Source organism: Hoplias malabaricus, chromosome 2 (genome assembly GCF_029633855.1).
Source record: "Hoplias malabaricus isolate fHopMal1 chromosome 2, fHopMal1.hap1, whole genome shotgun sequence".
NCBI lineage: Eukaryota > Metazoa > Chordata > Actinopteri > Characiformes > Erythrinidae > Hoplias > Hoplias malabaricus.
This window is the reverse complement of record NC_089801.1, coordinates 5,410,093-5,431,947: the sequence shown is the minus strand read 5'-3', so window position 1 is coordinate 5,431,947 and position 21,855 is coordinate 5,410,093. Positions and strand designations below refer to the sequence as shown.

Below are 21,855 nucleotides of genomic sequence, written 5' to 3'. Positions count from 1 at the left end.
GGAGTCCAGGCCTCGTCATTTCATTATCCCAAACAGCCAATGATTTCCCTTCTTAATAATAACACAGGCACACGATCTTATAGCTGTTGAGTACTGTTCCCTCCCATGTTTTGGTTATCTAAAGTTCACCACGTTAGCGAGGACACCCTGCTAAACCACACACAGTTCCAGGCACCTGGACGTAGAGGGCAAGCCTGCTTTGTCTCTGAGGCATGTAAAGCCAGCCACTGCTTCTTTTTGAGCTGCGGTTGAAGTAACTGGACAGTTCAACACACCAGAGGAGAGCGCTGACTGCTCAAATCTGTCACACCAGACATCACACGATGAGTGGAGGGGAGGGGCCATCCTACTCACCCAGAGAGAGAGAGAGGGAGGGGCTGATGATGGTGAAGAGCCTCGTCAAACCCCAAGTGCAAACAGGAATAAACTTTCACCATAAAAAGCAAGGCACCTACGCTTCAAATCTTATATTTACCTTTATTTCCTTATTCCATTTTGCATTTATACATAGACTACATAGTTATCTTTTACACGTGTTATATGATCGTATCTGTATATGTATATATGTACACTTTAAGTTGACTACATTGACACCTGGAGAGATGGACGTGGGACATCGGGGGCGAGGGAAAGAGGAGCGTGGGCTGGTTTTTATTAAAGAGTGAAAGACTTTGTGCGGTGTTTTCTTTGCATTGTGTGTCCATGCTCCAGGAGGAAAAGCTCTTAGAGCAGCAGAGGGCTGTGGCGCCGCTCGATGTGTGGAGAGCAGAAGGCTTCCTCAGCACCAGGTGACATTTCCAGCTTGCCTCGGACTCCAGGTGAGCGATTGATTTCCGTCACCTGTGCTATAAAAGGCACCAGCGAAGAGTTCTAGCAAGCGCAAGTCTGTTCTATCTTCTTCACGAGTCCTGTCTCTGCACCGGAGCGTGGAGCGGGGCGGAGAGATGCAGTGCCAGTGATGGATTAGTAGATTCATTCAGATTTATACGTCTTAAACAAAGCTGAAGTCCAGTTTAAATTCTTGCTTTTTCTTTTTTTAAATCTCTATTTGCTTGTGTCTACACATCAATATGTTACAAGTTCTTGTGAATGAAGGCTGCAGAGAAATCGGTGGGAACCCTGCGTAAATAAAGCCCAAAAATAGGTGCAGGAGAAACCTCTGGCTCTCGCCGGTCGTACAGAAGTGAGACCGGAAACAGAGCGGAGGAAACAAAGGTAACAAAGGGGAGAGAGCTTGGAAGAGAAAGTAAAAACAGAGCAGACTGTGTGTAAAACAGAGCTTTCTCTTTGTAACGCGTCAGGCAACGTGGTTTTTAAAGCCCTAATAAACCCACGACAAAACAAAACAAAACCTGAAATCAGGATGTCTCACACAGTGTCGGAAATTCAAAGTGTGCAGCAGAACCCAGGAACATCAGCTGAAGCCAGCGTGGTCCAGAACGCCGTAAACCTCAGAGTACGATGGGTTGTTTTTTTCTGTGACTTAAAGCAACACTAGGTGAGTTGCTCTTGGGCTCCCCCTACTGCTGTAAATAAGGGAGGTCATGGAAGTGGGGGTGGACTCCTGCCTGCCTGCAGAATGTACATAGTGCAGTTTCTGCAGTGCTGAGCCTGGACTAGCAGAGGCTCTATTCCGATGCTGTCATTTTACAGATAAAAATACTACCTAGTGTTGCTTTAAGATAAAGATAATGTCTATGTTACAGAAACAGACACGTACAGTACACCTCAGAAAGCTCAAGACCACCTACCTGCTTCTACCTGGAACATTTCTAAACTATGTTTACTGCATTTACAAAAGTTTCAGCCTTCAGCGTTTAATGCATATTGTGAAGAAAGAGCGTAATCCTCTAATCATTGCACTTCAGTCTCCCACGTGTCCGGCCTCAGTCAGACGTCTAAACCTGTCCCCACCACCAGCTGCTGAGGGAAATGGAACGGTTAAAGTCTATCAGTGAGGAGTCCATATGGATCTATAGTGAAATATGAGTCTACAGCGGTGTGTGTACAGTCCCACGACGACTGCAGCATTGATTAATGAGTCCACAGCATTGGATTCAAAGTCTGGAGCAGTGCTAAAGTAATCAGGGCCATGGGAGTCTATCAGTTACTGCGTTTACATGCACTCAGTGGCCGGACTAGGTCCCGGGTCTAAAGCTGGACCAGAACCAAGGCATCGACTGGTCTGCGTTAGAGGATGCAGAGTATTATAAAGATAGCTGTGTGTGTGTGTGTGTTAGAATGCAGGAGGCCATTTTAAAGGAACACTAGGAAAGACTTGGTATTTTTGCTCCAGAGCTCCCCCTACAGCCTGAAATCAAGAGGAGGGTGTGTGTGTGAGATTTTGCCTGCCTCTGAAAGTTACATAGTGCTGTTTCTGAAGTGCTGAGCCCAGTGTAACACCAACAGAGGCTCTGTTCTCTCTATTACAGCTCAGTGGAGCATCACAATGATTTGGAAATTGTAATTTTAAGGTAAAATGGCAACTGTAATTTTATTCAAAAAACTAAAAATGCAGTGTTAACGCAGTAGGTTCACGATCGTGGGGAAAACCCCCATCTGTAACTGGTCTAAACCCACACTCACACGGACCTTTGGACACAGTATTGTCCCCAAGAACAGAACAAACCCATCACAGTCTTCTGCAGCTTTTTCCTGATGGAGCTCAGAACCAACGCAGCGTCCAATAAACGAGATTGAGATTTTTAATACGACACACAGTCGCCGTAAAATGACAAAAGAGCGGGAGGATGTTTGAATTGCGATTACAGAAACACTTAAAACTTACGTGAGCACCTACTATATTAATAAATCCAGCCGACACTGCCCTGGACAATGAAGACGTCAGTGAAACCTGTTTAATGCGATGATGCCCCAGCGGAGCTCGCGAGAGATGTGACCACTGTTGTGCATGTAAACGCAGCAAATGCCTGCTGAGTCTATAACGCTGCGTCCTAACCCGGGTCTCAGGGGAACAAAGCTGTAGATCGATGGTGAGAACTCCACAGCCAGCGCTCTTTAGCAGGGCCCACAGGGGTAGAACCTGGACTAGCTGGGTTCTATTAGTAGAACACAGGTGGGGTGTCTGTACCAATTCAAATCGAGCAGCTTATTAACTCTGTATATGGAGCCCACAGGGGCCCGGAGTGGGTTTGTAGAGCCCAGACAGACCCTGTGTTTAACCCACTCTGGTCTCATCAGCGTCACTTACCCCAGGGGCAAACATGGGCTGCCCATATGGGCAGTGTCAAGCCACGTGAACCCAAAGCCACGTGAACCCAAAGCTTCAGAATATGAGACAAGTAGGAATCAATAATATTAATATTAAATAAGTAAAGAAATACATAAATAAATAAATGTTCTGGAACTTTATACCAATCAGAGCCAAATGTATGATGAAAACTACAAATATAAAACAGGGAAAACACGGTTTTCACGAGAGCAGCGCAGCGTCCGATGGTGGGAAACTCACGGACAGCTCTTTCCAGTGACAGCAGGCCAACGTCCACTTGGATCCAAAAGTGTAAAGCTTTGGAAAACCTTCCATGAAAAAAAGTGGAACCCAACACGAGTTTAAAACAACGTCTCGCATCGGGCTACAACCACTGCTCACGTCTCTACTGTTAACGATCCTCTATTTCAAACCCAGGAGCAGAAAAACAAAAAAACTCCACTCTGAATCCCCCAAGCGCTCCAAGAGTTAAGTATTAAAGGAGATTATTGCACATAGCCTCTTCTGCAGAGAGTGTATATATATATTTATATATTTATTTATATATCTACAGGCTATCGATCTGGATACAGAGCTACGTCTACAAGCATCTACTCAGATCTCAAAGCGGGTGTTTGAGACACAGTCTTTCTAAGGATGAGGATATGGTGTGATGTACCTGCTGCACAGGTGTGTGAACGAGGGAAGGATGGGAGAACTCAGCCGTCCGAGTGACTGACCAGGGCTCTTGTGTTTTTAGTTTTTTCCTCTCCCTGTAGATGTGAATACTGCTCATATATGACTCAGCTCTACCTCCTGAGGTCAGTTACTCGGCCCCTGGACACAAGACAAATGAATAAAAACAACGGAGGAAACGAGCAAACCTCTGAGCGCCCCCTGTCTGCGCCGGAGCTCAACCGGGCCGCGGCGACGAGGCCGTCCTCGGTGTGTGAGTCTCCAGCAGGTGTGAAAACGAGCGACATGGAGGACGCCCGTGGGACCGCTCTGACACAGGTGTGAAGAATAGTCTTGTTTCCAGAGGCATTAGATTCAGCGAAACCTAAAGCCGTGCATAGCAGCTCTCACGTCCACGAGGCTCCTCCCCCTCCCTTCGCCCTAGTGCTGAGCGACAGTGTTTAGCTATTGCTTTTAAGAAGATCGTTTTTACAAATAAATAACTATATCGTATTTACATATAACGCTCCGGTCAAGGTTAGTGTTCACGATGTTTTCTGTGACAAACTTTAATAACCCTTTATTAAAACGTTTAATCCGCTTTAAAGCTCGAGATCGTCTCTTTAAATAATCGGGCCGTCTTTCGGAACAGAATGTGTGTTTACGGGACTAACCAGAGGTGATCGTACATCACTTCCTACTCCGCAGCACATCCTCAGTGATTATTAGAAGAATGCGGATTAGAAAACATGCCGTTTACTTACAATTCAGCTCCGAGACTGGATTTGGATTCATTCATGCTTTGTCTACAGATTATAAAACATCTACAACTTCGCTCAACACTAGAGCCGACTAACGCGCATGCATCCTCCGCGGTGTCCACCCCTTCACGAATCGAACGCCATGCATGGGTGGGCTTTGTGGTAACGACGCGAGGTTTGAACAGACATGGATGAGGCTTCTGGGGGGGGTATGGATCACGGGTTTAATGAGGGTCCGCGTGTGCGCGGAGGTCAGATGGAAACCGGGCAGACGATGATTTTGTCCTCCAGCATCACGCTGACCACCAGGAAGACGATGTACAGGAGGAACATGATGAAGCCCAGAAGCTTGCTCATTTTCCACTTGCAGGCGGCGATGGAGATGATGACGAAGAGGAGCATGAGGAAGAGCAGCACAATGGCGCAGAAGAGCCCATTACTGCTCACCGTTATGGGCTTCAAGCCGTTTACCAGGGAGTACAAGAGCCATGGGAACGGTAACCTGGGAAACACAAGAAGCAAATCCTCCTGAAGTGTCTCACAGCACAGGAACAAAAAAACAAAAACAAAAAAAAACCTGCAGTTTTCTTCTGACAACTCAAAAACACTATAGAAGTCTCAATAACAATGACATGATTTAAAACAGGGCATCACCACTAAGTAAAAAGCGTTTATTCAAAGTGGTTTTAGAGCATTTCTTTTGGTCCATTCGTTCTGAACTGTCTATAAAGTATAAAGAGCATCTGAAGGGTTAAACCAATGTAAACAAAAGTGGAAAAACATGTATTTATTTGAACAGCGATGATATATTAGAGGTGTCAATGATTAAAATAATTAAATGTGAGAGGTCACATCAATGTTTGATCCTGAATACTGTGGAAAGAAATGAACAGAGAACGGTTTGGATGCTGTCAGCTGCCAGTTAGTCTAATTAAACTGTCCACTGTAATCAGCTACTGTCCAAGGAAAGATCCTCACCAACATTTTCACTAAATTTACATTTTAAACAACATTATTACAGACTTTTACACAGTCTCTAGTGCAAAGGAATCCATGTATTTCCTTTGTTTTTGCTTGTACACAAATGAGGTCAAGGGTAGAGACCGGGCTTCACTTTGTCTATAACTATGGATGGTTCACATGAAGAAGAAACTATGAAAATGCATTAACGGCATGAGTCTTTGACACCTCTAATATTTAAATGAACCAAATCTAAAGCTGAGGAAGATTCAAACACAGACTGGTGCCTTATCATTACCCCACGGTGATGTCAAAGATGTTGGAGCCGACGGAGCTGGACACGGCCATGTCTCCGAGTCCTTTCCGAGCCACGATGACGCTGGTGATGAGGTCCGGAATGGAGGTTCCAGCCGCCAGGATGGTCAGACCCATGATCTCTTCCGTGATGCCGATGGTCTCGCCAACCTGCAGGAGAAAGGCGTGAGACTTCAGTGAGCACACCTCTGTAACACATCCTCAGAAATGAAGGCAGTGTGTGTGTGTGATATATAAAGCATGTTATGACCCTCGTATGTTCTGCTCTGTTTTCTAGTTTGCTCTTCATCCTCCCAGAGCCTGGCGAATTCTAATTGGCTGCAGGGGGCGCTCCAGCTATAAAAGGGGGTTGCGATGACGGCAGAGGAGAAGAAGAAGTGTATTTCAAAGATACATTCTCATCAGACCGCCCTGACCCCTCTGATCTGAGATCAGTGGACAGCTGTCCAGTTTTAAGATGGAGGGTCAGGGTTTTCAGCTCATCTACTGGCTACGGCAGAAGCTCCGCCCTCACTCTGTGTTTTCAGGGAGGAGCACAGTGAACAAGACAGACCAACCGCAGTCCTTTATGTCATCCTTCTCTCCGGGATAATGCCCTCTGTTTTAATGTCCACCCTGGGTCTGAGGTGATTAGAGAAGCCAGGCACTGGGAATGAAATCCCGGAGACTGCTTTACTCACAGAGAGGAGAGAAGGAGCTGCTGAGGAATGGGACACACTCCTCACACTGCCACTTTGAATCTTTGATTAAACCCTCATCTCTCATCGCACCAGTGAGTCACAAAGCACTGCCAACAACACCTCACAGCTCCAGCACTGGGTGTAACTAAGCCAGCTGACGCCACTGTCTAGAATTAGACTCGATTAACCGCTTAACAACATCACAGACGCGACCTGCCGACCATTTTCTGACTTCTCTGGCTCTCCCCGGTCCACTCTGAGCCGTGCGTTCGTCTTCACCGTTCGATCCTCGTTTGACCAGATTTGTCCAGCTTTTTAAAAAGTTTACTCAAATTAACCCCATAATCTGATATAAGGCACCAATCAGCCATAACATTACAACCACCTCCTTTTCTACACTCACTGTCCATACCCTCAGCTCCACTGACCCCCACACATCACTCTGTAGCTCTGCAATTATTATTATTAATTCTGTTGCTCTGCATACTTTGTTACCACCCATTTCCCCTTGTTTTTTTTATGGTCAGGAACCCCAGAGGACACACACCCCCCCACCCTGCTATGTGTGTGTGTGTGTGGGGGGGGTGTCCTGATGTATACAGATCCATGTTCAGTGAGTGTAGAAACAAGGTGTATGTAAATTTATCATCATAACAATCAAATACTTTTTTCGGAGTTAAATATACACGCGTAGTATATACATCTGCAAATATCAGTTTACTTATGGTACAAGTTGAGAGTGTGTGTGTGTGTGTGTACAATCTAATCAATAACAATTTACCCTAATTTACTAATCAGGTTGAATAATACAATTAATAAATAACAAGAAAACAGGTACTGAGTGTGTGTTACGCAGATGTACAGGTGCATCTCAATAAATGGGCGCAAGGAAGGAACACACCCTGGAGGGGGCGCCAGTCCTTCACATGGTGAAATTAGAATATCATCAAAACGCTAATTTATTTCAGTAATTCATTTATAAATTCAGTTCTTATATAGATTCATTACAAAAAGAGCGACCCATTTTTAATATGATTATGGCATAGAGCCAATGAAAACCCAAGTATGATTAACTCAGAATATTAGAATCAACACAAAACACCTGCAAAGTGTCCCTAAGACTTTAATACGGTCCCTTAGCGTGGTTCAGTAGGCTACACACTCACGGCGAATACCGTCTACCAGGACATTTTAGAGCACCTCATGTTTCCCTCTGCTGATGTGCTTTATGGACATGGACATGCAGGTTTCATTTTCCAGCAGGACTCAGCACATGTCCACACTACTAAAAACACCAATATCTGGGTTAAATGACCACATTATCACTGCACTTGACTGGCCAGAGAACTCCTGACCTAAACGCCATAGAGAATCTACAGGGTAGTGTGAAGAGGAAGATGAGAGACACCAGACCCAATGCAGACGAGCTGAAGGCCGCTATCATTCATTGGCTGTGAGCCATAATCATCAACATTAAAAGAAGTAAAGGCTTGAAATAGATCACTTCATTTGTAATGAATCTTTAGATGAGTTTCACTTCTTTAATTGAATTAATGAAATAAATGAACCTTTTGATGATATTCTGTTTCATTGAGATCCACTTGTACTTGTTGGAATATACTGTATAAGTTGACATTTATTTCCACCAGGGGGCATCATCACACCACTGGTCTGCTTGTGTTACCAACCAAGAAAACACGGGTGGGAACCCCTCGCGAAGGGGGGACTCTTTACCTGGAGGAACTGGGTGGCCTCGCCTTTAAAGGAACACTACGTCAGATTCTGGGATTTTGGCCCTGGGGCTCCCCCTAGTGTTATTCATCTTCACAGCACTGTACTGAAATCAATGGGGAAGTGCAGGTGGTTTCCAGAGTGATAATGACAGAGGCTCTATGCTCCCCATTACACCTCAGTAGAGCATCACAATCATTTTGAAGCTGTAATTTTAAGCTAAAGGGGGGCACCCAAAGGAAACCCATGCAGACACAGGGAGAACACACTACACTCCTAACAAACAGTGACCTGGAACCCCAAGACCCAGTGACACCACCTTTAACACCACTGTGTTCACCTAATCACACCACTCCAGTCCATAAAGTGATGTGTAAATGCTGTTATTGTTGCGTATGTTTAGTGAAATAATAGCTGACTTGTTGAATATTTATTTCCCCCACTGTACGTCAGGTTTCGCTTGGCTGCCAGGTGTGTTCTCCTGTGTGCAGTGTGTTTATCTGCACATCTCACACTCACCTGGTGAGCCCACCACACCATCAGATAGGAGAAGCCAGCGATCCAGCAGATCGCTCCCAGAAACGTGATGGGGAAAAACTTCTTGGACGTCTGTAAGAAACGGAGACAGACAGAGAGTAAACACACACACACTGGCTTCACAAGAGAGACCAGAACCTCCTCCTGACTCACAGGCTTCCTGACGTCCGGGAGCGTGATCCACAGCGGGAAGACGATGGGCAGGAGGAAGAGGTACGTGAAGCGTTTACGGCAGGTCTCAGGCCACGCCAGGCTGAGGGGCTGATCTTCCTCTTCATCTTCTTCACCCTGCTCCAAGACAAGAGCCTGTCAGTTTGGAGATCTACAGACCTTGTTTACACCTGGACATTTAAAGCAACACTTGGTAGTATTTTGCCTTAAAATTAAAGCTTCAAATTCAGAGTGACGCTCCACTGAGCTGAAACAGGGCGAATAGAGCCTCTGTCTTTGTTACTCCAGGCTCAGCACTGCAGAAACTGCAATTCTATGTGCAGCCCAGGAGCGAAAATACCAAATTTTACTTAGTGTTGCTTTAAACAGACATTTTTAAAGGGCTGTAAATGTCTCTTGTTTTTTCTGACACAAATACAACTGCTTTAGCGTGAAACAACCAGGGTAAACAGGGCCATAGGTACTTATATGTGCAGGCAGACACGTATACAGACACACACACACACACACACACACCCTTCTGCCAATTAGATCAGCATTCATTCCTTGGAGAACAATGGCCACTTGTCTAAACATGCCATGAATGTGTTTGTGTGCAGCATACTGTACACTTGGCATTGTGTGTGTGTGTGTGTGTGTGTGTGTGTGTGCGTGTGCGTGTGTGTGTGTTTGTCTAGTTTCTGAGGTCTTATACCGAAAGAACACAGGGGTCCCACTGAGATGATCTGTCACCTGCCTGGTTGTAGCCTTGGTGATAATATTCCTCGAGACAGAGCAAAAGCTTAACGAAGCCCTCCTTCACGCTACACACTCTCTCAACAGCACACTCTCTCTCTCTCTCTCTCTCTCTCTCTCACACACACACACATATATACACACAGACACACACACACACACACAGACTGTCTCACACAGAAAACGCTGAGCGTCTCCAGAAACGGGTCGTGAAGCTGGAAGTCTCTCTACAAAGTCAGCTTTGACAGTCTGTTTGTACAAGCTCCCGGGAGGCGTCCTCTTCTCACGCCTCTGGTACACGGCCAATTTTAAAGTAACATCAGCATGGAAACTAAATGATATGTTAAAGGGGATATTATAAAAAATGTGTGAATCTGGAGCCCACCAACCCACACACTGTGAAACAAGACCACCCAGTTTTCACTGTGTCTTATACATTAGATAAAATGAGGCGTTCTGATTCTGCTCCACTTCTGATGTCAAGTGCAGAGACTTTAGAATGGCCCCGCCCCCTCATCTGAGTCTGTCCAATCACAGCGCTGGACCCGTGTTTATGTGAGAGCACAAAGACGAGGTTAAACGCAGCAAAACAGACAAAACGAGCGCGGAGAAATAAGAGCACTGAGTAAAAACGGAGAAGAAAGAGAACAGAGTGAAAACAGCTAAAAACCAGAGCTTCTGCTCCTCGCTCCTCACTGCTGTGCGCTCGGGGTCGGGGTGAACAGCGAGCGGCTCATTATCATTTAAAGGAACAGGTGCTGAAAGCGGGCGTTCTGAACAGGGCTGTTTACACAGGGGGAGAACACTGCTGTGGGGCTCGTGGGGTTTCATTAAGACCCAGAAAAAAGGGAAATAACATGTCACCTTTAACCTGCTCTGGGTTCATGGAGAGGGCTGCAAGGCTGTGAGGAGGCTGGGTAGTTGCGCGGGGCTTGTGTGTGTGTCCTGTGTCTGCGCTCTGTAGCTGTAGGTGAATCTGTTGAGCGTGGCTGTTGTTTTCCTGTACGGCAGGTGCATGGCTCCTAGCAGCTCATTAATGGAACTGCTGAATCAGAACAGCCAGCTCGCTGTAACACAGCCTGTGTGTGCCCGAGCACGTCCTGTCGACTGATTACTAACTGTAATATAGTCCATACTAAGCATACTGCAAGCTCAGCTGTGCCTTCTGTTCAGACGGAGATACATCCAAAATCTGCAATAAAAATGGAAGTGGCTCATCTTTTCTACGACTCTTTTGTATAATTTAAAGACACTGTTCACTCATTTGGATACTTCTGACACATATCTGTGTGTGTGTGTGTGTGTGTGTGTGTGTGTGATGCTGAATGCGCTCTGAAGCGGAAAAGAGAGAACAACACAGTCTTTTTTGTTGAAACAGGGCTTTTGGAGCTTTTAAACGTCTTTACTTTATAAATAAACTGAATATAACCAGCGAAGTGAATCCGAATCAGTCACATCTGACTCATTTTCCTGAACTAATACTAATATGGTTCATTTAAATGAATCAATCATTTTTGAAAAAAACTGCTTGTTACCATCCAATCAAACTTCCACGCCCCTCCCCCCATGATTCCCATGAGAAACCGTCCTGTTTCACTCGGATATAGACTACGTTCTGCATTTTGAGGCCTGTTTCAGCTGCTTTTGGTACAAAATTAGAACATTTGAAGAAACAGTGCATTACTTCCCTCTGATGTCAGAAAAAGGACAGTTAATTAATAGCAAGCTTTCACTCATCACCACTGTCCAGAAACAAACACGTGTCTCTGTTTCTGTGGGTGTTTAATTACATCATTTGAACACAGCAGCTGTGGAGATTGGACCAATAGAAATGCTCCAAATTTACTCTGAATAATGTCTATTTCCATTGACTTACACTGAAAGTTAAGATGGTTTTACCCTTCTCCTGGAGATAGAGTCCACTGTTACAGTGACTCTAATGTCTCTGGGGCAGACTGTGAATACGAATTTGACTGACGTTCGTTGGAGTCGATCAGCGCCGCAACATTTTTTCCCGTGGTTTGTTCTTCTCTCGGCTTTGATCCGGAATACGACTGACTAGAGGCTCCTTGTTCTCTGTAAAAATAGCTACAGTTATGAGCTCCAAACACCCTGCTGGTTTTAAAGTGACCTTCAGTCTGCTTTGTGGGACGTGTGAATGTGTGTGTGAGTGAGAAAGAGAGAGATCAGGACGGTCACGGAGAGAGGAGCAGAGTAATTATCGAGTGAGAGCGCTCCTGGATGCGGCCGCAGGTGCGAACACAGCGCTGCTGCCAGATGCACGCGGGTTCACCACGGGACGGCGGGTGTGGGCCGCTGAAAATAGATCCAGCAGGAGTGTGAGAGGGAGGAGAGTGTGGGGAGAATACATGCGTTTCTATTTAAATAGCCTTACACTCTATAAACACTAACTCTGACCCTAAAACTAACCCTAACTCCAGTTCACCTCTTAGCCCCTCCCCCTCCGTGTGTCCTAGGGGTGGGGGTCTCAGGTCTAGTTGAGGGAGAGGGGTGGGGTGAAGTGTGAGGGCGGCATGGCCCTTTAAACTGAGGGTGTTCAGAGTCACACTCCAAACAGAGGGAGACGCTGCACAGCGCCCAAAGACACCCACAGGTGTCAGTGTTTCCTCCTTTAAATTCTATGATCCCAGTGTATTCTCTGAGTTTACTGTAGTTTCAGTGAATTATGGCCTTTACTTCAGAACGAGCAGAAAACAGCACGAGGAGCAGCTGAGGTCTCAGGAGTTAGCTGTAAATTTACAGTTCCACCTTAAACAGTGAAGCAATTACATTCTGGTGCCTGTGACTCCTACTAAACGTAACGTAGAAATGGAGCTCCATGTCACAGAAGAGTGAGGAAAGGGGGGTAATCTCTGATTGTGGAACTCTTCTGAAGGAGAATGAGGCCCTAAATGTAACTAAAGTCCAGCAGCTCCTCTGATATCACTGCAGACTGGTGCAGAGCTGCTACAGAGCGGCGCTAGTCGCCTGGGAATGAAGCTCTAAAAGTCCAGCAGCTCCTCTGATATCACTGCAGACTGGTGCGGAGCTGCTACAGAGCGGCGCTAGTCGCCTGGGAATGAAGCTCTAAAAGTCCAGCAGCTCCTCTGATATCACTGCAGACTGGTCCGGAGCTTCTACAGAGCGGCGCTAGTCCCCTGGGAATGAAGCTCTAAAAGTCCAGCAGCTCCTCTGATATCACTGCAGACTGGTGCGGAGCTGCTACAGAGCGGCGCTAGTCGCCTGGGAATGAAGCTCTAAAAGTCCAGCAGCTCCTCTGATATCACTGCAGACTGGTGCAGAGCTGCTACAGAGCGGCGTTAGTCGCCTGGGAATGAAGCTCTAAAAGTCCAGCAGCTCCTCTGATATCACTGCAGACTGGTGCGGAGCTGCTACAGAGCGGTGCTAGTCGCCTGGGAATGAAGCTCTAAAAGTCCAGCAGCTCCTCTGATATCACTGCAGACTGGTGTAGAGCTGCTACAGAGCGGCGCTAGTCCCCTGGGAATGAAGCTCTAAAAGTCCAGCAGCTCCTCTGATATCACTGCAGACTGGTGTAGAGCTGCTACAGAGCGGCGCTAGTCGCCTGGGAAGGAAGCTCTAAAAGTCCAGCAGCTCATCTGATATCTCTGCAGACTGGTGCAGAGCTGCTACAGAGCGGCGCTAGTCGCCTGGGAATGAAGCTCTAAAAGTCCAGCAGCTCCTCTGATATCACTGCAGACTGGTGCGGAGCTGCTACAGAGCGGTGCTAGTCGCCTGGGAAACAAACAATACTCTAATATATGATCAGAAGAGAGCAGCCAATAAAACTGAGCTCATCTACACACATTATTCTGGACAGAGCTGGTGATATAAACATACACAGTGAAGTCTGATCATGTGACTCCAGCACTGTGCAGTAAATGAAGCTGAGTATTTAATAAAACTATAGACACCAGAATTATTGAATGCCATAGTTTGAGTGTCGACTCAAAGCTGGTGACACTAAAAAATAAATAAATTAGACAGCTCTGGGCAAACAGCAATGTCCCACAGAAACAAACCTAGAAAGAATTCAACACGACAAGTGACGTATGAGCAGCGGCGCAGAGAGAGAGCCATCACTCAGCCACTGAAATACGAGAGGAATGACTCCAGTACATTACAGGATATTGAATCCCGGAAAGACACTCATCTCTCTCCAGCTCTGCTCCTCACCCCCTCCGTCATCCTGCTCCCGGATCTTAATTTAGAGAAAATGAAGTCTACGAGCCTCTCGCGATGCAGGGACACCACCGCTCAGCTTCCGACTCTAACACCAGGGGTTACTCGCTTGTCCTAGGACCAGCAGAGAAGAGAACACAGCTACAGGAATAAACCTTCACTGATCAGCCATAACATTAAAAACACCGGTTTGTTTCTCCAAATTACAAATAAAAAGCGTATTGTTTTCCATTCTTGGTTTTTTCTTTATTGTGAAAACATGCCGTTTATGAAACTAAAAAGAACTGTGGTTAAAACGTCTGCCATAATCTGGAATTAAAAATAGATGCCTCCCTTAAACCCCTGGGAACCTAAATCCATGTTTTCTTTCTAATCTTTCTAAGCTTTCTCTGGTCGGCACACGCTACACGTCAACAAAGGACGTCCTGTCAATACCTTGCAGCGCAGACTGGTGCGCTCGCCATCTTGGGGCAGGTTCCTGACTGGTCACAGGGCAGGTGCTCCCTCCCAGACTCGGAGCCAGGGAGTCAATCAGAGCTTCATTTGTTTGGACTGGAATAAAGCCCATCTCTTATCTCTCTCTCGCTCTCTCTCCACAGGTTCAGCCTCACTCCCACTTCATCTACAGAGCCAGGGACCCTCTGAAGTGCAGCGTGTGCTGTGTGTGTGTGTGTGTGAGTGGATGAACCATTAAGCATATGTTGTGTATGAGCGCATAACCGACGCCGTGTTTGCGGGAGCTGGAACTGAGCACGGTTGTGGCCCCTCATGACCTGGTTGTCTTGGTGACATTGAGAGGGCACTCGCTCTGCCCACACGCAAGCTGTACCATCTGCTCGACTGGCATCGTGCTGCGCCAACATGGGGCAGAGGGTGAGGGCTCTTCATCATCCCAACGAGAGTGTGTTGTGTAGAGGAGAGTGTGTGTATTTAGTTTTATTTAATTTTATTTATTTATCTGAAAACCAATGAAAGAGGAACAAGGGTCGCTCACACATCCGCCGCCGTAACACCACTCTCCACTGTGACAATCTTAGAGTAACTACACACCACTGCCTTCGGTGAAACAGGAGGGTGAGGGTCTGCAGTGGCATACGGGTTTAAAGGTGGGGGGAGTAAACGTTGCTCTCATGAACATGCTCTCATGGCCTCACAGACGTTGCTCTCCACAAGGTGATGGCTGCAGATACGTGTGTTTACTCAAGAATTACCCCAGATATCAGACACGTTCGAGCCAAATCTGTGGCTCTTACGCTTCAGTTATGGCACTGGTGTGTGTTGTGTGAGCTGGACATGATTATTAGCCCCACGTTGTTTGTTGGTGGACAGAACTACAGACTCGGGCCATTTTCGGGCCAAATATCCATCGCAGTCTGGGTCCGTCTTTCTTTAGATGTCTTGCACTAAGGAAGCAAATGCTTTCAAGCTTTGGCTACAACATTTCATTTGTACGATTACCTGCTAGAACAGGTTCAGAACAGAACAGAACAGTTCTTAAACAAGTAAAATATCACACGTTAATCTCAGAGGAAGTGCACACAGGACGACAGTGAGCTCTTCACCCAAACTTCACTCAAAGCGGTTTCAGTTAACCTTGATCTAAAGATCATAAATTTAATACAGTGCCAGTACAGAACCTCAGCGGCTGTGTGTGTGTGTGTGTGTGACTCACCGTGTCACCCTCCTGTCCCGCAGTGCCGTTCAGCGGTGGACACACTTCCACCTCCACACTGGAACTGTTCGGAAGATTCTTATCTGAAGCAAACACATCAGACACTCAAATCACAGTCATACTCCAGCAGGTGTGTGTGTGTGTGTGTGTGTGTGTGTGTGAATGTTATTCTAAATATGATAACACTGAGTCCACACAACATCAAAGAAAGATGCCCTCAATGGCGCAGTGCCGTTTGAGTTGTGTTAAGATGCTAATATGGTAATGAGGGCCTGTTAGCATAATCAGTCTGTTTAAACCCGAGTGTGTTCCTGCCTTTGATCATGAATGAGACTCGCAAAGAAGAAAAGAAAAATAGATTGAGAAATTTGAAACTTTCAACACTGATGCACAGGTTGTGCAGTGTTTCATGACGTCTTCAGTAAATAACAGTGGTTACGTTTATTTAAAGACCCCCCTCCAGCGTTAACACCATGTTTATCCTTGTAAGCTCCTGTGGGGTGGTGTTTCGTACTGTGTGTGTGTGTGTGTTCTTTATTGTTACAGTGTGTGTGTGTTCTTTATTGTTAGTGTGTGTGTGTGTTCTTTATTGTTACAGTGTGTGTGTGTTCTTTATTGTTAGTGTGTGTGTGTGTGTGTGTGTGTGTTCTTTATTGTTACAGTGTGTGTGTGTTCTTTATTGTTAGTGTGTGTGTGTGTGTGTGTGTGTGTTCTTTATTGTTACAGTGTGTGTGTGTTCTTTATTGTTAGTGTGTGTGTGTGTTCTTTATTGTTACAGTGTGTGTGTGTGTTCTTTATTGTTAGTGTGTGTGTGTGTGTGTGTGTGTGTTCTTTATTGTTACAGTGTGTGTGTGTTCTTTATTGTTAGTGTGTGTGTGTGTTCTTTATTGTTAGTGTGTGTGTGTGTGTGTGTTCTTTATTGTTACAGTGTGTGTGTGTGTGTGTTTTTGTGTGTGTGTGTGTGTGTTCGTTATTGTTACAGTGTGTGTGTGTGTGTTCTTTATTGTTACAGTGTGTGTGTGTGTGTAAGTTTAAACTGGGCGTGGCTGTCAGGTGAGCTAGGCGTGTAGATGTTATAACGAAAGTTAACACCAGGAACTCACCGGCGACTCCGTTGGCGTCTTCCACTTGGCATTTCTTTTTGGCGATTTTGTGAAGTATCGAGGCCTTCTCACGGAATTTTCCTGAAAGATGGAGGAAGAGACTGAGACAGACTCAAAGGATTATGGCTCGGCTTAACGCCGTTAGCATTTGGATCTCTGACTTGTTTGATGCGAGCTAATCTTCAGAGATGAAACAGGTTTGAGGTTCGACATGCAACTGTTTCAGACCCTGCCTCACTCCTGTTTGTGATACAGTGACATTAAAGGAAGGGGGTGTTTTGTGATAAGCACATTTCTCTGTTTTGTTATGAGACAATATCATGACACACACAAACACACCATGAACCAGTCATTCATTTAAACACAGGCTGTGTACCAAATGCCCCCTACACACTAGTCCCTACGTTAATAACTACACAGTGCACTATTAAAGGGGAGTGAAGTATTACTTTCACTGGGCGTCCGACTTTAACTCGAACAACGAAAATGTATTTCCCACTTCCCAGCGTCCGTTCACTTCTCTGCATTAAACCAGAGGTAAACATCTGAACAGAACTTCTGTGTTTTCCGTATCTGGACAGAGCAGAGGCGATTGCTCTAAGACTGCAAGGGCTTCCCCTAAAATGTCAAAAAATAAGTGATCAAATATATACTGTTGTGTACATGTCAGTGAATAAATATGCACTACAACGCGCTCAACTTTTGTTCAGAATCAGCTTCTTATCACTGGTACAGACGCGGCTTTCCTCTCAATCATTCCCGCAGCTTCACAGTGCTTTAAACAGTGAGGACGCTGAGCGTCCACAGAGTTCAATAGCGAAGCAGTGAAGTGCAGCGAAACGAGACGAGTGATTGGATAAATGCTGGGCTTTGTCCCGCCCATCGGACGCTCAGCGTCTCTGGGGGTCTATGGGGCAGTGGGCTGGCCTCGGCTGGCCCGGACGCTCAGCTTCTGCATGATGATTGGATGATCTGTCTGAGGCTGAATCCCTTTTTGATTGACAGCGAAATGAGCGAATCAGCGATCCTTTGGTGTAAAGATCCGAGGGAGCGTTACATTTTCATTTTGTTCTGAGTTGAACCGGAGATTTTCTTAAACCTCTTAGCGGCATTTTCTTTGTAAAAAACGACTAGCGACAACTCGAGCTTCTATTTCTGGTGGGGTTTTTTGTAGCTGCTTGTGTTTGGAGACTGACTTCTATCACTCTTTCTGACTTCTATCGCAGTTTCTGTCCAGCGGGTGCCGCTGAGCCCCTCCACCGTCACAAAGCACTCACAGGCGGACACACTTCACATGGGCCAAGGCCGTTTAAGCCTAGCTCTGCTGGCCATTGAGAGGACACTAGTCAAGTCCCTGGAAAAGACGCCTTGTTGGTACGACAGGGTCACAGAGCATTTTCTTAAAAAGGAACGGAGGGTAGAATTTACGTATAAATAAACCCACACATTTTATGATGTAGGCCGAAACTGAGCTTCCCCTCCTTGAAAGACCAGCATCCGCCACTGGGACAGAGTTACGTGAGCAGAAACGTGTTGTTCGAGAGGACGGACAGCACAGGTGTGTGTTTTTCTGGAGCTCAGTGGCCGGATTATTCACAGATTAACATGAATGTCCGTAGTCGCACAAGACGGAATGACAGGAAAACAGCCTTTTCCTCAGCCGCTGCAGACAATTCCCAGCCCGTTTTAAAAGTCTTTCCTGAGGTTTGAGAGAGTCTAATACACTGGGAGCAGCTGGCGACACCGGGGACACATTTAAACAAAAAGTATAAATTGATAAAGCGTGTTAATGCAGGCCCTAAGTGTGAAGTCAGTGTTTTGAGGTTCGAATGCAGGCACCGATGGAAGTGATCAGCTTTCTCTTCCTGTGAAGTCTGCAGGATCTTTTTTCCGATGCTGAACGTCCCGACCCATCGCTGTATGACCTTCCCAGCAAAATCATTAACTGTGATTGGCTCTCGGCCCACCCTGCTGTCTGTTGCCATCAGCAACCTGCCCAGCCTTCCCCTCCAACCCCCCTCTGACATGCACATCTGCATCACAAGACCTTTGCGTCCCGTGACCTATCCTCGGCAGGACGCTGCTCATCCCTGGAACCATCTGCAGAAGCCTTCGGACTTCTGGAAGCTCCAGATGCTTTCAAGGTTATTTTGAGGAGAGTTTGGTGGGACTTTGTGTCGATATAAACACGAGTGTTAAATGCGGAGACGGTGAAGTGCGAGGCCCTTTATCCACACACATGGAAAACAGCGAAATGCAACTACATTAGGACTGGATCAAAGAGTGCACTGAGATGAGGCGGGAGGCTAAAATTAGAAGGCGACGTCGGCCTCAGACATCAGAGGACGCGGACAAGCCGATTTGTCATTCTGCTGGCTGTGATGTGAGTCTAACTCATCCTCAAAGAGACTAAAGCAATTCTGCAATAACCAGACGTCTCCGAACTGTTCTTATTGGATTAGAACAAAAGAGAGAGGGGGGGGGGAGCGGGAGGAGGAGGGAGGGATACCATTATTACATTAGCTCAGTGTTGCTGCTGTTGTGTAACTCCTCCCAGAGTGACTCACTGTTCCTCGCATCATCCGTGACGAGCGAGTCTCGCTGCTGCATGTGAAGGCACCATTTCTTCAGCGTCTCAGCTTTAACACAGCACTGTTTGGGCCTGACTAACTGCACTCTGATCTCCTTCACTACACACACGTCTCAGGTTTAGGTGTGAACATGCTTTTAAAGGCTCAGGTGAGGGTTTCTCATGCGTCCTACAGAGTCTGAGTCTGTAAGAACACTCACACTCAGAAATCAAGAGAAATTACACGCAGTTAAGAAAAAAAAAAGGAGAAATAATCCATTAAATAATGAAATGAAAGTGACGGATACTTAAAGTGTATGTAAACCCTCAGTGTTAGAAAAGTCCACTTTGGGGGGTGATGGCTTGAACAAGTGGGCTTGAAGCCTTATGCTGCTTTTCCACTGCAGGATCCCTATTCTACTCTACTTGTCCTTTCTTACTCTCCCTCAGGTGAATCAGGTCCTGGTCCTGGTTCTGGGAGCTGGTTCTTGTTTAGTGGCTGTTCTCTCGTGGTTCAGAGCGAGTCGAGTAGGGACTAAACCGTGGCGTGTAAACCTTGCAGAGCGCTGATCGTCCAGAGAGAGTCGTCACTCTATGCCACGCAACGCAGACGACCAGCACCAACTCTCCATCTGTAAAATCTCCAGCTGCAGCAGAGATCACGTTTGTTTTTATCCGACTCACTACGGCAGTTCGTAAAATGACGCCGTGGTCTTTTGAAGAGGTTCAAACGCTCCTTGGATCGGTGGCTGACGAAAGAATCCAGCGAGAGCTGGACGCTGCAACAAGGAAGGAACAAACTCTACTGATCTGTCTGAACTGATGACGGAGCTGTGTTCAGTCCCAAACAACAACAACACGCCAATACACCATGAGTAAACACCGCTTAACGTTACCGCCGCCGTTGTTGTGTTGCTTGTAGGAAGTGGAAAAACCAACAGGGACCGGGGGGAATAGGACCAGGTCCAGTAGAGTCCAGTAGAGACGAGTGGTGTAGGTTCCATGCAGTGGAAAAGCTTTAGAAGACTAGAGGGAGGTAGAGAAGGCTTCCAACAAAAAGAGGCTGGATGAAGCGTTGGTGTTGGGGCTGAATGTAGGGGGTGGGACTATTTTCACTTTGCATTTTTATTTCCAAAACTGGCTTACACACTTTCTACAAAATCACCTACTGCACCTTTAACTTTGTAGGGTTTCTGTTGAATCTGAGTCTAAACATGCGCTGCACTCAGATACAATTCAGGGTTTACTTACTCTTTAAAAAAGACGACGACGACGACGACAAAAGAAAGAAAATCCAATGCTAAGAAGACAATGAAAATGATGAACGCACACGATTTGCACTTATGTTAGTGAAATCTTACCAAGAGAGGTCGTCAAAGCAAGAAGAAAGCATTCTCGCTCACACACATGTGCACATGCTCGCGTTTAAACACGGCGTAATGAGGGAAGGCGTGAGGAGGATGAGGACGGGTGGAGAATCTACAGAGATAGGAGCTTACCTTCTTCAGTCATTGAGTGATAATATTTAAGCTTGCCATAAGTCCCCAGCTCTACAACGTCACACACACACACACAGAGACAAGTGTAAGGTAACACACACACACTCACACACACATATACACATGCAGCACACAGGAGGCGTAAGCCACTCACACACACAGACCAGGCGAAGGTGAGCACGACAGAGCACATGGTTTACAGAGGCTGGAAGCCAATCTCACCAACATAAGTGCAAAAGACGGGGCCAAACCCCACACAAAGTGGACCCGGCCTTTCCAGGATATTCTGGGTCAGTTCATGCTTTCTGGGGGGCGACTGACCTTTAACGATCAGCTCAGACAGACACAGGAGACGACACGTACAAATGTCTATCAAGAGAAAACAAGTGTATTCCTCGCAAAATACATCACTACAACTGACTACAACACACAGCGCCGTCCATTTGATCAGCTCTAACGACCAGACAGTGCACTGTAGTCCATCTGTTGCCCTGCACCCACAGAGCAGGTGTGATGCAGTGTGTTAGTGTGTGTTCTGCTGGTGTAGAGTGGATCAGACACAGCAGTGCTGCTGGAGTTTTTAAACCCCTCAGTGTCTGGACTGAGAACAGTCCACCGACCAAAAACATCCAGCCGACAGCGTCCTGTGTCACTGATGAAGGACTAGAGGACGAGCGACACACACTGTGCAGCGACAGATGAGCTACTGTCTCTGACTCTACATCTACAAGGTGGACCAACGAGGGAGGAGTGTCTCACAGAGTGGACAGAGAGTGGACACAGGTTTTAAAAACTCCAGCAGCACTGCTGTGTCTGATCCACTCTACACCAGCACAACACACACTAACATACTACCACCACGAATGTGTCACTGCAGCGCTGAGAATGATCCACCACCACATCACACCTGCTTTGTGTCACAGAAGAGTGTGTGAGGAGATTACTGGTCAAAATCAGGCTGACAGAGTCAGTGTGAGTATTAGTTATAGACGACCTGTTTATCACACAGGCCTGAACATACAATCCGTATGAATAA

At 46.3% G+C, this 21,855-nt stretch overlaps 1 protein-coding gene across 4 annotated transcripts in view; it reads right to left on the bottom strand.

Moving 5' to 3' along the window:
• Nucleotides 1–480: 480 nt before the first annotated feature.
• The window catches only part of LOC136686208 (sodium/potassium/calcium exchanger 2-like), a 67,627-nt gene continuing 46,252 nt past the window's right edge, over nt 481–21,855 (bottom strand). For 3 of the 4 annotated variants that reach the window (XM_066659836.1, XM_066659834.1, XM_066659835.1), the window contains exons 5-11: nt 20,820–20,870; nt 16,752–16,832; nt 15,649–15,731; nt 9,024–9,158; nt 8,853–8,942; nt 5,906–6,072; nt 481–5,149 (exon numbers count right to left, since the gene is read on the bottom strand). In XM_066659836.1, the coding sequence (XP_066515933.1) occupies nt 4,900–5,149; nt 5,906–6,072; nt 8,853–8,942; nt 9,024–9,158; nt 15,649–15,731; nt 16,752–16,832; nt 20,820–20,870 (857 nt within the window). In that variant the 3' untranslated portion in view covers nt 481–4,899. The remainder of the gene's footprint in view (nt 5,150–5,905; nt 6,073–8,852; nt 8,943–9,023; nt 9,159–15,648; nt 15,732–16,751; nt 16,833–20,819; nt 20,871–21,855) is intronic. The other variant, XM_066659837.1, reaches the window with a different exon arrangement.